Source organism: Macrobrachium rosenbergii, chromosome 14, assembly GCF_040412425.1.
Source record: "Macrobrachium rosenbergii isolate ZJJX-2024 chromosome 14, ASM4041242v1, whole genome shotgun sequence".
In the NCBI taxonomy this organism is placed as follows: Eukaryota; Metazoa; Arthropoda; class Malacostraca; order Decapoda; family Palaemonidae; genus Macrobrachium; species Macrobrachium rosenbergii.
This window is the reverse complement of record NC_089754.1, coordinates 39,989,771-40,004,770: the sequence shown is the minus strand read 5'-3', so window position 1 is coordinate 40,004,770 and position 15,000 is coordinate 39,989,771. Positions and strand designations below refer to the sequence as shown.

General features: G+C 34.9%; 1 protein-coding gene across 1 annotated transcript in view; it reads left to right on the top strand.

Moving 5' to 3' along the window:
* The window catches only part of LOC136845982 (structural maintenance of chromosomes protein 5-like), an 88,822-nt gene extending 77,466 nt beyond the window's left edge, over positions 1 to 11,356 (top strand). The window contains exons 20-24 of the mRNA XM_067116552.1: positions 1,511 to 1,626; positions 4,260 to 4,368; positions 6,331 to 6,510; positions 7,406 to 7,501; positions 11,105 to 11,356. Of these exons, the coding sequence (XP_066972653.1) occupies positions 1,511 to 1,626; positions 4,260 to 4,368; positions 6,331 to 6,510; positions 7,406 to 7,501; positions 11,105 to 11,248 (645 nt within the window). The 3' untranslated portion in view covers positions 11,249 to 11,356. The remainder of the gene's footprint in view (positions 1 to 1,510; positions 1,627 to 4,259; positions 4,369 to 6,330; positions 6,511 to 7,405; positions 7,502 to 11,104) is intronic.
* The last annotated feature ends 3,644 nt before the right edge of the window (positions 11,357 to 15,000 follow it).

Here is a 15,000-nt window from a genome sequence, read left to right as displayed (position 1 = left end):
TTTAACAGTACCTAGTGAATCTAGAGTATCCTAGGCTATGCTGTGAGGTTTCAGAGCCTAGACCATCTTAGTTAGTCGTGACCCTAACCTGACCTAATGTAGGGCATCTGCCCCGACTTGGAAGGTGTGGAGTTTTCCCCTCCCTTGTTTAGTAAAGATTTTCAATATTTTTGGCCATTTCCTAGATAACCCTGGTCTGAAGAAAACTCTGAACAAGTTTGAAGTTATTCCTCAAAACTGAGCTAATAACCATAAATTCTTGGCTATTACAGAACTCCAAAAGCCCACATATTGTTTTCAATACCCCGTAACTTAGCCTAGATCACTGAAATCGTAAAATATGGATGTTGGAGGACAGTGCTCAAAATATTTTCCCGAAGCTGGGAAGGAAAACATCAAAGTTAGGCTTAGATTCTCTTTTGTAATTCACTAATTCTTAATTGCCTACTGAGCTTACACTGTGTTTGGGCTTAGGCTAGGACTCTGTCTTAGCCACATTCTGTTATGACTCATTTGCCTGTACTCTTAATACTGCAATCATTAGCCGCGTCTACTGCCTTATTTTTAAAAAAAGCTTAAGTATAGTCTAAGTTAAATTATTGTTTAGGAAATTATTTGCATATAACTTACGTTATACGGTATTCTCCTTGTGCAAAAAGATCAGCTTCACAATTTGTGTATTTAGATACAACCAGCTTCACATTTGTGTGTATCTAGATGCAGTGTCAATTGAGATCAGTCAATCTAGATGCAGACGAGTGTGTATTGAAAGTCGTTTGTCTAAGTAGATGCATAGTTATTCCAAGAGTGTCAATATGGAGTCATAGTTGTTCGTAAACACTGTGTAAACAGATCCAATTCTGATTATTATTATTATTATTATTATAACAAAAACAAGTATTTCCACATTTCTTACCCCTGCATTTCTTCTTATCCCATGTATAATAAGTAGACCATGTTGCCTCAACAGCTTCAACCTTTTTTTATTCATTTGCATTCAACATCCACATTTATCACCCATAAAGTAGAGCTGGCTCACCCAGCATTTCATACATCCCACAATCACTTCCATAGATAATCAAGTCTCTTCCAGTCTTGTGCTAACACCTTGCTACCCTTCTTGTCTCATCTGTTCTACTTGCCCTCCCTCCTTATCCTACTATCATATGTCATATTTACTCTGAGACCTATATGAATCAACCACTCCCATTCTTTTACTGTCCATGTTACAGTTTTTCAATCTTTGTGGTATGTTTTACCCTCATATTTACTTTTGCTCATATTTACTTCCAGATTTTATGATTCAGAAGGCATGTTTATAAATTGGTTTTTGTAGCTTATTTTTATTTTTCAGTTAATGATTTCTCAGCTGTATTTATAAATACTATTTTTTTATGCTTAATTTTGTATTCTTGTGTAAGTTTATTTTTGTTTTTTCATATGTTCATTAAAAATTTGTCCTATGCAAATTTATTGAAGTATATTGAGTTAATATTGTCTTGTATTTCAGGAGATCAGAGATTACAATGAACGTGAAGCCACAATATTAACACTGCGAAAGAGTTTAAAAAGTTTACAAGAGAAGAATTCCCGGCAGCATAATGAAATAGAGAAAGTTCGTTCTTTGTAAGTGTTATTTGTCTACATAGTGTTGAAAAAATTGTCTCTCAACTGTTTCAGTGATGTTAATCCTAAAAGTTTTTGTAGCTGTTTGGTTGTCCCTTTTTATACGTAGGGATCCCAGACTCCAGCATACAGTATTGCTGTTTTTCAGAAATTTATGCTGTACCTAACCCAGCTATAACAAAGAATGAAATTAGTTATAACTTGAGGACCAAAGAATTATTCTAAACAAAAGTTTCAACTCGTTGAATTTCAGCAGTCAGTCATTACTGTAAGCCCCAACATTTTGTTTCATCACCATAGCCTAGTACTGTAGTTTTATTTCAAGAATTTCAAGGCAAATTCCTAGATCACCATCGTGCTCCACCTGTTATTTTATTACTAGTATAAGGTAGCACTCTTGAATTCAATAATGGTTTAATAATGGAACATTAGTACTTATATGCAATTTATTCTTACAATGAACAAACCAGTCTACATATAAACAGGAAAATAATGTTGAACAATGATTAATATTTCGTCCAGCCACCTCCTCTGTCGATGACTTCTTGTAGACATCTCGGCATCGACGACACCATACACAGTGAACGATAAAAATACATACAAATCCATTAAACACTTTCTTGTAGCTGTCTCGGCATTGACAGCACCATACACAGTGAATGATAAAAATACACACAAATCCATTGAACGCTTTCTTTACGGCAAATCTACATGGGTGAAAATAGTAGAATACAGTACAGTGAAAGACGTCATAGGTTTAAGCAAAGCATCTCAGACACCCCTTTCATTCAAAGTGGATAGTTTAACTATCACCAAGGTAGTTTCCCAGTTCTTGGCAGACTCGAAAGAGTGCCAACATTGCCATATACACGAGTAACCCAGACTAGGGGGAAAGGGAGTTTTGTGTAGGGCTGAACCATAAGGATTAGTAGGTCTTGGTTGACAATCCAACTCATTATTTGGAGATTGCTTAAATAAGATTTTTTCATGTACCCTCAACAACATCTGAAAGACTAAAATATTACAACACTCCAGGTAATAGTATAGTTGAAGTAAAAACCCCATTTGTTTCAGAGAGAAAACACTTTGAACAAACAGAAAAAATGTAGAACAAGGATGTTTAATAAAATGAGTTTGAGAATAAACAGAGAAAAGATGTAAAACAAGGATTTTCGATAAAATGAGTTTGGGAGGGCGTCTAAAAACAGAACAGATAGAGGCAAGAGGCTCCCTTCTCTTCTCGGAAACATAAGAGACAAAAGATATAACAGAATAAAAGAACAAACATCAAGGCTAAAACAAGAGTTGGTTTGCATTATATCAAAGGGCAAAACAAATTAGAATATCAAAGAGAAACGCTCGTAAGGCAAAAATGAGATAACAACTGTGCAGCATAACTGTGTAAGAACAGCTATGCACCAAGGAGTGGTGAATGAAACAAAAAATAAAAAGAGCAGACATGTTGTAAGGCTGCAGTATTTCCAAAATAAGCAAAATATCTTAAAACAACAATTACAGTACACTAAAAAACGAAGAGGAAATGAGTAAGTTGAATGGCAGACAGCAGAAGAAACATGTCTGTCTCAGGCCATGGAGGAAAGATAAAGTTAATGTGTGCCAACTGGATGGCAGGTCTTTCTCCCCAGCTGTTGGTAGCCAAATACCAATAATCACCTTGTTTTAAGTTTAATGGCCTGTTCCAGCTTGCGTTGAAAGTAAATCCCATATTTAAAGACCTCAGGTTTGTATGTTAGGAAAACTACAAATTACTTAAATTTGTCATTTTTTAATTAAAATCATGGTTGAAATGATGTAATTATATATTTTTATATGCTCATTACCCATAACATACTTACACTGTCAGACATTCATTATGTTTATAATATTCTTTTTAGGGCCAGTTTGAGGGTTGAAATTACATTTTACACATTTTATTCATAACGTAGTATATTTTTCAAACAGTATACATTATTGATTTATTAATAAAGCCAATTGATCCAGGATTATGCCTACACTACAAATAAGAACTACAGGTATTTTGGGGCTTCAGTTTTACTTATACAGTATCTAAGAAAATGACATTATAGCACTGAGCATAACTGGCAGTGCTGTAATCATGGAGGACAAATAGCTTCATTACTGATTGAGTAACAGCTATATAGGTGTAGAAAAGGACGACAGTATGTGTGGCTTAAATGTTTGTGTAACATTTGTGTGAGAAGTTTGAGAGTAGGAATTGCCTATGGTAGAATTGATAGAAATATCCTTTGGATTGCTGTGTAGATGCTTTCTTGCAAAAGTAATTTGTTGAGAGTGGTTGATAGTTTTTATGATAGAGTAACTAGTTTGGCACAAAAGGGTATCTGAGATAGGAGATGTATTGTCTTCATGGCTGTTCGATATTTTTACTTATAATGTATTAAGAGAAGTATGGGAATGGTGTAGGTGGAAAGGTCATGCATGGGCCCATGCATGACTATTCTTATTCAACATCTTTCCATCTGCATCAGTCCTATACTTCTCTCAATACATTACTTTGAATTAGAATGATTAGATTAGAATGCATTGTTAAACAGGATTTGCTGTAGTGGTTAACTTGAATATCAAATTCATTGTGTTTACAATTTTTTCAGATGGCTGCCATCTGTAACAGAACTTATTCAAAGCATCAGTTCAAGCTTTACCAGTTTCATGGAACGTTTGGGTTGTTCTGGAGAAGTGGACTTGATTCAGGATGACAAGGTTAGTGTGAATGTATTTTGTAATCTGAATATTGTAGTAATTATTAATGAACTGCATCTGTGAAACCCAAGTATAATAATTTGCACCAGAGGCAAGAAAGAATTGTTAATACCTAGCAAGCTATGTTCTTGTCATCCACATTATCCGGAATGCTTTAAAAAATAGTGTGTGCTATTTAACCTTTCAGGCATCATATCCTTCATTCTATTGAGATGTAAAATGCCATGCTGGCCAATTTCCATTGTAACAGTCAAGCTGCATTGGTTTTTTAATTTTTGTAAACGTATGAGAGGTTATGCTTAGTTATTGTAAAATCCATTTAAATTTAACATCTTATTTTATTATTGGTGACTAGACCAGTAGCATTACTTTTATTGATAACTTGAATTAAAACATAGTAGCTGATTTCCAAGGCAGGAACTGCAGATACTGCAACCAATAGTTTGACTCATGACCTCTGTCTAAACCATCATGATTAAAGTTAGTTGGATTTTCATGTATAACTGATTATTCTTTCAGAATTATTTTGCATACTTAAGTTTTTATTCACTTAAGAAAAGCTAGTTCACTCTTTTGATATTGCTATGTGTGTCGATGGGAGATGGATTTTGACTTACCTTCTTGCAGTAGCACAACTGTGTAGTTTATCAACATTTAGAAAAAGAGGGAATTCATATCATTTAATTTTAATTTAGGACTTTGAGAGAAAACCAGGCTCTAATGTAATTAATTATAATTATATAAATTAGAAGAGTAACACAAGGGAGCTCTAAGCACTAGCTCCTTGGCACCATGTTTACCTTAGTTGACAAAGCAAGAGTGCCACAAGCATACAGATTATATTCTGAGAGAACCACTTTAAAAGATACTTAATAACAAATAAGGACACTGCGGATTACGTTACATAAACAAGTAAAGTGCCACAATTATACAGATTATATACTGTGGAAATCTTCTCAAAGTTGATTGATGGATGGGGAGGCACCATGAGACAGTAGAGTGACAGCAGTACATGTACCTATTCTTCAATATGGAAATGCACATAATCACTTCGGGTGTTAAAGCATTGGGTAAAAGTTTACTTAAAGTGCTGAAGGCTGAGAGAGAAGTCATCCAAGGTAAAATATATGCAAACTGGGATTGATACTTATGAGGAATTTAACACAAGTAACGTTAACACCAATTCAGTAATTCATTAAGGCCTTTAAAAGGATTGCAAAATTCCTTAAGGCTTTAAGAGGATTGCAAGGAAGGAAATGAGCAGTGGGAAATACAGTTGGAGAAGGTGTTGCTGAAATAACTTTCCAATTCCACACAGTACCTGAATTCCTGGGACAAGGAGTCTTGAATGTAGAGCCAGTTGGAATTTTGTCAATAGGGACATCAATGGTTGGCACTAATGCGGCACTGGTTCGGTCAACAATAGACAGAGAGGATCTCTGTAAGTGGCTGGCAGGTTTGCCATTCAGCAAGGAGTCTGTCTGCTTCCAATAGAGGTCTACTTAATACTGCTTCCGTTTGACCTCTGACCTCCTCCTTATATGCGTTCCTGTTCCCGGGCTTTTGGTTTGGCTTAGCTGTAGAGGAGCGCGAATGCCATTACTCGTGCCTTCTGGCAATTCAGGTGTCCTATGCGCTTGTTGTTTGGTTTGCCTGGAAGAGGAGAGCATCTTGGCAGAAGGGCGTATTCAGCAAGGAGATGGGAAATCGAGAGGACAATAAGAGGGAAAGAGGTCAAGGATAGACAATGACCATAACGAATGGATAAGTGGAGATAGGTGCGGCCCGTAGAGGCCTACTTGCTTCTGTGTGGGCTGCTGGATTCTCCCGTGATAAGTACTTGTTGGGAAATTCAAATGTTGAAAAGCAGAGGGCTTCATAAGAGTATTCATTTTTCATAAATGCTCTTAGCAGTGTATTTATTTGCATTACTGTATTATTCAGATTTTTTTTTTTTTCCAGGATGACTACAGCAAATATGGTATAGCAATATTAGTTAAATTTCGTGGAGCAGATAAACTGCGCATTTTAACAGCTCAGCATCAGTCTGGAGGAGAGCGGGCATTGGCTACAGCACTTTACATGCTCTCTCTTCAGAATCTGACGTCTGTTCCTTTCAGATGTGTAGATGAAATTAATCAGGTGAGTGTACAATTTACAATTCATTTTACAATCGTCCCACTTCCTGACCCCATGTATAGGTCCCACAATACAGAAATTCTGAATACATGTATATTTGACAATACTGGGTTAATTTTTAACTCCAAATTCCCTTTTCACAGCACTTAGGTTACAGTTACTACTCCCAGAGAATTAGGTATTGTGTGTAAGGCTTTGTACAATTGCAGAGATACTAATATGAGTGCTGCATGTTTTAGTTCTTGTAATACCATTGTCTCGAGCTAAAGGTTTGACAGTCAGCACTGTTCAGTGCTGTGTATTGCAGCATCACTAAATTAGCCATGATGCAACTAGAGAAATGCTTCAACAGAATTAGATTCTCAAAAGCACACTGTAGTTAGGAGCCCTTACTGCTTATTTAACAGCTATTGCTTTTTTTTTTTTAATACGGGAAACCTGTAGTTGGTGTTAGGCATTTGTCAGTCTGCTGATGGTCACAGTATCTATCATAAGGTATTATTATCTTGCCCCATGAGTATGCGCTATCAACAGTCTTGAATTTTCATGCTATTCTATCCATTACCCTCTGTATCAGTTCCGCAGTCATTTCTGCCTTTTCTATCAGTCTCCCCATCCTATCCATGTTTTCTTTTTTTTTTTTTTTTTTTTTTTTCCCCCCTCTAATTTTCACCTTTCATGTGAGAACAAATCCTTAGGGTGAGTCGTATGTGTCAAAATTTAATATGCTGGGGTTGTTAAATGTTTCGTGATATTACAATAGTCTTACTGTTACTCTAAACATACAGTATTGATGTTTGATATGGCCTGCCAGCGTGATGATGAATACTTGAATTCTTTGCTCTTTATTGAGTGTTTCAGTAGTGCAATTAGTTATTTTCTACCTCCCTCTTGACAGGGCATGGATCCAGTGAATGAGCGTATGATGCTTTCAATGTTGATAGAAACAGCTGCAAGAGAAGAATCGAGTCAGTACTTCTTTGTTTCTCCTAAGGTAAGCAACATGGCAAAGAGCTGTTTCATTCATTTATTCCCAGTTATAAAGAAGTATATAAACATAGTAGGCTGTATTGCAAATGATCAGAAAAATTTTTGTCCACGAAATTCTATGCATGTAAAAAATTAAATTCCCATAGTGGCTCTAGTTTTAGATTCTTCATCTCTTTTGACTTTTTTATGGTATACTGTTTGCTAAATGTAGATATTTATGTGTAGAGCAGCTTAAAAATTATCTTATAAAGATCATTGTCTATATAGTATGCAAACCCCTTGTTTGACTTACTCTTAACATCTGGAATAGTGTGGTCAGGTGAGAGTTTTCATTCCTTATTCAGAAAACCAAATTATTAAAATGTTTCAAGGTGAATGTATCCTCACAACAAGGTGGAGCCCCAGTCATTACACCTATTTTCTATGTTCTTAGCTGTCTTATGTCAGTATTTATATATATTTTTTTATATATTGTAAAAGGTTGGCATAATGATTTCTTTTGTAATGTAGAATTATGTACAGGAGTAAATGATTCAGTGTAGTTAAAGCATATGTTGCAAATTAAAATGAAAAGGAAAACAAGGTTTTTGATATATAAAAAGGTTGATATTACTGGTAATTTGGTCATTGTATTTTTATTTCTTTTTGTACATTTCACATTTTTTTATATTTTTTGTGCAAAGTTAACCCTGATTACATCATTAAGGTCAAGTTCCATCATCCCCATTATATTGCAAAAGAATTTAAAACATGAGTAAACTGTATAGTAAGACTGAAGGGACAAAGGAAAGAAAAGCAAAATAATAGACAGAATTTGCGCAGACAGCTGAAAAAGAGCAGTGTAATTACAAGGGAAAAATATAATGCAAAACTCCTTAGAGACATTGAAGTTTATACAGTAACAGTAGGAAAGGGTGTAATCAACAAAACTGTAATACGTGGTGACCTAGATATAGGACGAGATTGTGGTTTAAGGTCTTTCATGAATTTTACCGTTTCTAACATGCAGTCGCACAAGTTCCTCTGTTAGTTTGTAACATGCCAAGAAAATAGTTAGAGAACAGGGGAAGCAGAATGGACAGCATATACAAGGGGAATAGGCTGTTTATAATTACCCTTCCATCATAATGCCCATTTCTGATGTTCAAGGTCTACTATCAGAAGATAACAATACAGATTAAATGTATTCAGTGAGATAAGTAAACAGTTGTAATTAACCATCTTAAAAAAAAATTAACATGTTTTCCGAACATATTCAATTGATATAATGACAACAAATATGGATGTGTTCCTTGAGAGACAACAGTTAAATAAATATAAATCTGTTCTTTAGGAAAATTTTCATTTATATCATGTTCAGGTACTGCAGTGTTCATGTCAAGTCAGTTAATCCAAACTTACAAATCTGATTTAATACAATTTGTCACCTGTCGTGTCAAAGTGAGTATACTTAGTAAACTTAATTAGGAAAAACCAAAGCAAATTTCCATAAATCTAGGGTAACTGTGGATGACTCCCTGTAGTTCAGTTGTGGAGAGATTTTCCCAGAAGATTTTACCTACAAGTCGGTTTATAATGTACCACCTATTGTATAAACAGTTATTTTACTGCTGGGTCAGAACACTTGTTAAAAATGCATTGTTAAAAATGCTATATAGGTAATAGATTCCAGCCATTTTTGTTTTTTAAAAATAATTTACATACATTAGCCTCACACATACATGTTAACACAAAAAAAGACCAGTTGTTAAGACAACTTTGTATCAGAGTTGTCTCATGTTTTAATTTACTTTGTAAACTTTTCATAATCTTGACCAATTGGCAAAAGAGAAATGTAGTGCAGTTAGTTGAAAGTTATTATTTTATTGCTGAAATGGTTTGTTGAAATATAGTACTCTCACAAAAACTATTGCAGATACATTTAGTGATGTATCATATGTGAATTTATCAACACCCAGAAATGTGCAATATATACATTTTGATATAACATAGTCAAAGTAAAAAAAAATGCTGTACAGACATTGTGAAAGTCTTAAGAAAAAATGTAATTCCTTGATCATCCACCCCTTCCCTGTTTGCACTGCTCATATGACTGCACCTTTCTCATTGTAATCATGCATGTGTACTTAACTGCAATGCAAGGCAAAAGTGCAAATGAAATATCATCAGTGGATCTCATAGTGTAAACTGTAAACTGGAGATGATGCTACTATTGGTTTTCCATGGTTCGAGGTTGCAAAGTGCAAATCTCAAAAGTGGATCTGTTGGTGCCAATTACACTGGAGATGAGGCTACTACTGTATTGGCTTCCATGGTTTAAGGTTGCAGACTTCCAACAAGGATTCTGGAGAGTCAGAGAGGACATTCGAAGAGGACAACATCTATGAGTAGTTGGGTAAGATGGCGGTGATCCTGTGTATTAGAAAATCACCTTTGCTGTCACTGGTACCCAGTATACTGATAATCAGTCATGATGGCAGGGACAAGTGTCATACCCAGGTTTAGCCAGTTCCAAGAAGCACTCAGAATCTTCAAAAAGCTTTTTGACCAGCCCATTTATGACAGGGAATGGTTATGTGTTGTCTTGATTAGGTCCCCTTGTGCTGCAAAGACCAACATCATGAGGCTTCAGCAGCGGAAATCTTGCTGTCAGAGTACGCTCAAGGATTAGGGCAGCCTCCCCTCTCCCAACGCTGTATACAGTTCCATCAGCGTCGTGTCATCCAGTTGCTCTGTCTTCTGTGTCAGAACCATGGCTGAGATGATCTGCCATTTACTGTCCCAGTACCACACCATTCTGCCAATTCTTAGGTCAAGCCAGAGTCATATGCCTCACTCAGCCTCAGGATAAGCCCTGGTGTCAGAACTCCTTCAGACAAGGATTTGCAAAGGATGTCTAGGATTTACAGCAGCAGGAACAACTACCACAATACTGTAGTAGCAGATGGGTCCTTGCCAAAGCATGGGCCGCAACAGCCATGGCCAAGTGCTTCAAGAAGTCGGTAAAGGAAGGTATCCTGAAAGACCCAGGGACAGCCAGAATGCCTTCAGCAACTCATGAAAGTCAGACGTAAACCGTGGAGACAAGTCCAGTGTTACAGTAGTTACAGGTACCTCAGGCTGACTAACGAACAAATGGGTGACATCCATTAGAAATGAGGAAGACCCATCTCAGAGACGAGAAGGATCATCTGAAGAATAAACCTAATATGGAAAAATCAGAATTACATCATGTCACTGCATTGTTGGATATTTTTGTTTAGCAATATTATCTTGAGAAAGCCCAGTATCACTTTGAATAGATGAAATGGAAAAAGAAAGAAATTTTGATGAAAACTGCCTATGCTTTGTTACCACTATGGGAAAAGATATAAGTAATGTTAGGTGCTATAGATGAGATGAGGGACTCCAGCTAGTTGAAAGGGTAGGTGTCACCTAATATAATCACAGCTTTGTATTAGTATTTGGTTCACTGCACTCAACAGTGTTAAGATGTAAGTGAAAAGATTGGCATATTTATTCTACAGTATAGACATGCTGCATGAAGGTCATACAGTATACAGTACATTAAAATTTCATCTTAAACATTATTAATACATTTTTACAGCTTCTACAAGGACTGAAATACAGCAGTCGAGTGAACACAGTTGTTGTGTTCAATGGATTCTTGAATGTTCCAAAATACCAGTTGTCAGTAAAAGAATGCATGAAACTTAGAAAAAAGAAGAATACAGAGAGGTCAAAGATGTAATCATTACATCAGGAAAGAAGTTAATTATTCCATCTGTATGGATGATTGTCATGTATTTTTTGTAATTTTTTGTAAGTCACAAGATATTTCTAAGGATGTTACCATATACTTGTGTGTTTCATTATCAATCCCTACAAAATATTATAATGTAATTCATATAATTTTTTTTATCTAAATTATAAATGTGAATTTTAAGTGGAAATGTGATGATGTCAAGTGGACCAAGATTATTGCATCAACTCAAATTTTTTTAATTAGTCTATCACATACTCATTATTAATTTATTTCATGTTCACTCATGGCTTTGGTTCAAAGGATCCCTGAAACCAACCGTATGATGCGTATATTTTATTTTTTCATTATATAAATAAAGAGGGCTATGTCATTACTTTGTGTTGGAAGGTTGCTTATCATGCTTGTTTTTTATATGGCTAAGTGGATAGATATCATGGAAGCTTTTTACAAGTTCCAGCGTCCTAAAGATACACAGAAATAAAAGGGAAACGTGTATTCATGTGTATATTTGTCATTTTTCAAAAGAAACAAAATGAATAGCTGAAGCTGTAAATATATTTATCTTCCTGCTGAGTTACCATACTGTGGGTTATTGCATAAGCAATGATTTTTTTCACTAAGACAACTAGAATATTACATTGTGAAAATCGACGTATTCAGACATCCTCTGAAGTATGTGTCTGCAATAAGTTTTGACATGTCAAAATCTGCATTTTAAAGATTATTTGCTACACTATTTGCAGAACTACAGTCTTCACATTAAAAATGGACTGTTGGTATTTGGTATCTTTGCGAAATACAGAAAAGCAGATGAAAGAATATTAAGTATTATTTCTGAATATGTATAACAGAAATGGAATAGAGCACCTTTATGCAATTGCACACAATTTATCAAACTAGAATTAAAGGCAATTTATGATCTGGGATGAATGTAAACAATGATTTTTTTGTGATTTTTTACTGGGTGAATCGCTTAAAATCATATGAAAGAATGCGGGGATTTGTTTCTGAATAGGGGAACAGAAATGAAGTAAGAGTACCTGCGTAGAGTTTTGCACAGTTTTAAAGCCCAAATTAAAGCTTGTCCTCTTTTAAACTATTTTGAGCAGTCGGGTGCTGAAAAAGCAGCACTGAAATGGCGAGGTGGTGAATTGGGCCACCCCCCCCTTCTGGGGAGATTCTTTGGTACCAGGTTCCAGACTGAAGTATCTTGAAGTTGAGAGTTCGGCAAAAGATATGGAGGTCAGTTCCTTTGTGAAGAAAAGTCAAAAGCTCTTAAAGAAAATCAGAAGGTTGGTGAAGAAATGATAAGACAATTGGACGTTGTAGCCATCAGGTCATAGTTATGGGATGGGATGCAGATTGTCCAGGCCTGCATTATCAAATATAAGAAATCACTCTGCAGTCTGCAAAACACAGACTGATATGAAAAACTATGAAATAATAGCCTCAGCCCAACATGAGGACGAGCTTACGACTTTAGAGTCAATTTTCATAAAAGCATTCATTCTCTTATTAAAATACTCAGACGTCTTCCATACCTTTGTTTATTATGTAATTGTTCTGCTGTTCTGTTTACTTCATACCGGTTTTACTTTTTTGTTTAGTCACTTTTTGGCCACATATGGGTTAGGTTTGTATTTGAGTATTTTAAGAAATGTATTTTTATCTTTATAGTTTTATTTAGTGACATTCCATTTTATTAAACAAAATTATATATGTTATTGTAGCTTTGAAAATGCAATGGGTTATTGTGAAATGCTGTCGGCTAACATAAATGCTATTCGTGTGCCTTTTCCTCTGCCCTTGGTCTCCGTATATACAGTATACAGTATTTACATATGTATACTGTATACTTATATATGTATATATACATAACTATACATATACATATATACGTACAGTCATACCCCGAACTTACGCAAGGTTAGGTTCCAGAACCCCTCACGCAGGGTGAATTTCCGCATAAGTTTGGCACGGTCTCTAAAAATGCTAACAAATGCTTATTTCTAAAGTTTAAACACTAAGTATGACCCTAATCATGCTCCCAAATAAAGTTAACTTTTAATGAAATTAAAGTTACTGTAATTTCATTTAAAAGTTAGCTTAATACATTACCCTTAAAAAAAGAAATAAATGGTTGACATAAAAATAGAGAGTTGGAAGAGAATTTCTCTCTCTCTCTCTCTCTCTCTCTCTCTCTCTCTCTCTCTCTCTCTCTCTCTCTCTCTCTCTCTCCCTCTGACCGATCTATTTTTAGAAGTCTTCCCAACTTCTTTTTAAAAACTTCTTTATTCTACGTCTCTTTCTCTTGTTATGTTTTAATATGTATTTGCCACACTAACTCATTTACACTTCGTAGATGGTACAGGTAAAATTTGATCAATTTAAACTATCTACTGTACAGGTAAAGATGTACAGAGAAATAATAAGTTGTAAAAATGTGTGAGCGCTAACTATGAACGAGAGGGTTGTCGTTACTTAAGAGTGGAATTATCAATTATTACAGAGACAGAGAATAACATGAGAGGGGGAGAGAGAGAGATATTGTCCTTACTTAGAATATCAAGTTGAGATTATTTATGAATTATTACGGAGACAGAGAAAATAACATGAGAGAGAGAGAAGTCATTCTTACGTTAGATATCAAAAGATGGAAATTCAGTACAGTATTAAACTAACTTTTAAATGAAATTAAAGTTACTGTAATTTCATTTAAAAGTTAGCGTAATACATTACCCTTAAAAAAAGAAATAAATGGTTAATGTAAGAATATAGGAGTGTGTGAAGATTAGTATATTATTTCTCTCTCCCCCCCCATTCCACCGATCTATTTTTAGAAGTCTTCTCAACCTCGTTTTTAAAAACTTCTTTATTTTGTCTCTTTCTCTTTGTTCTGAAATGCTCTATGTTTTAGAACGGCGCATTTACAGTTTGTAAACAGTACAGGTAAAATTAGATAAATTTAAAATTATCTACTGTACAGCTAAAGACATACAGAGAAACAGTAATATGTAGGTTGGCTAACTACGAACGAGAGAGAGAGAGATATAGATAACAGTTGTCCTTACTTAAAGAGAGTGAAATTTTTTATGAATTATTACGGACACAGAGAGAGAGAGAGAGAATTACAAGAAACATTCGACCACTGATCAGCAACACTCCCCCTTCTTGTCATGTTAAATGACATGTCTGACAGCTTTTGCCTTCAACCTTCTTACAAAAGGTGAGGGGAAGAATTTGTTTGTTTAAAATAATACAAATTTTGTAATTACAGTTATAGTATTATATTATTATTATTATTATTATTATTATTATTATTATTAATATTTGAAAATTAGTACTTATTATTAGGTAAAAAATCTATTTGTCATACAAAACAAACATACCTGTATACATACCATAAAAATTCTCTCATCTCAGTAAAGGAGAGAGAGAGAGAGAGAGAAATTATTACTTTTAATATTTAATGTTATTTAATTTACACATAAAAGCTTGAGAACTTATAAATTACACAAAAAATTAAACATAAACACTTTTGCAGGGTTTCTCAGTATTCGCAAATGTTCGTGTGTATTCGAAAAACTCATGTATGACCATTAGTTAGGTTCCAATGAAAAATTTGTGTGTGAATTTGTGCAACTCGAATTGCGCAAGTTCGGAGTATTACTGTACATATATATTGCAACGAGGGAAACCTCTTCCTTGCCAACCCTCCTGTCACAGTTACAGAAAAA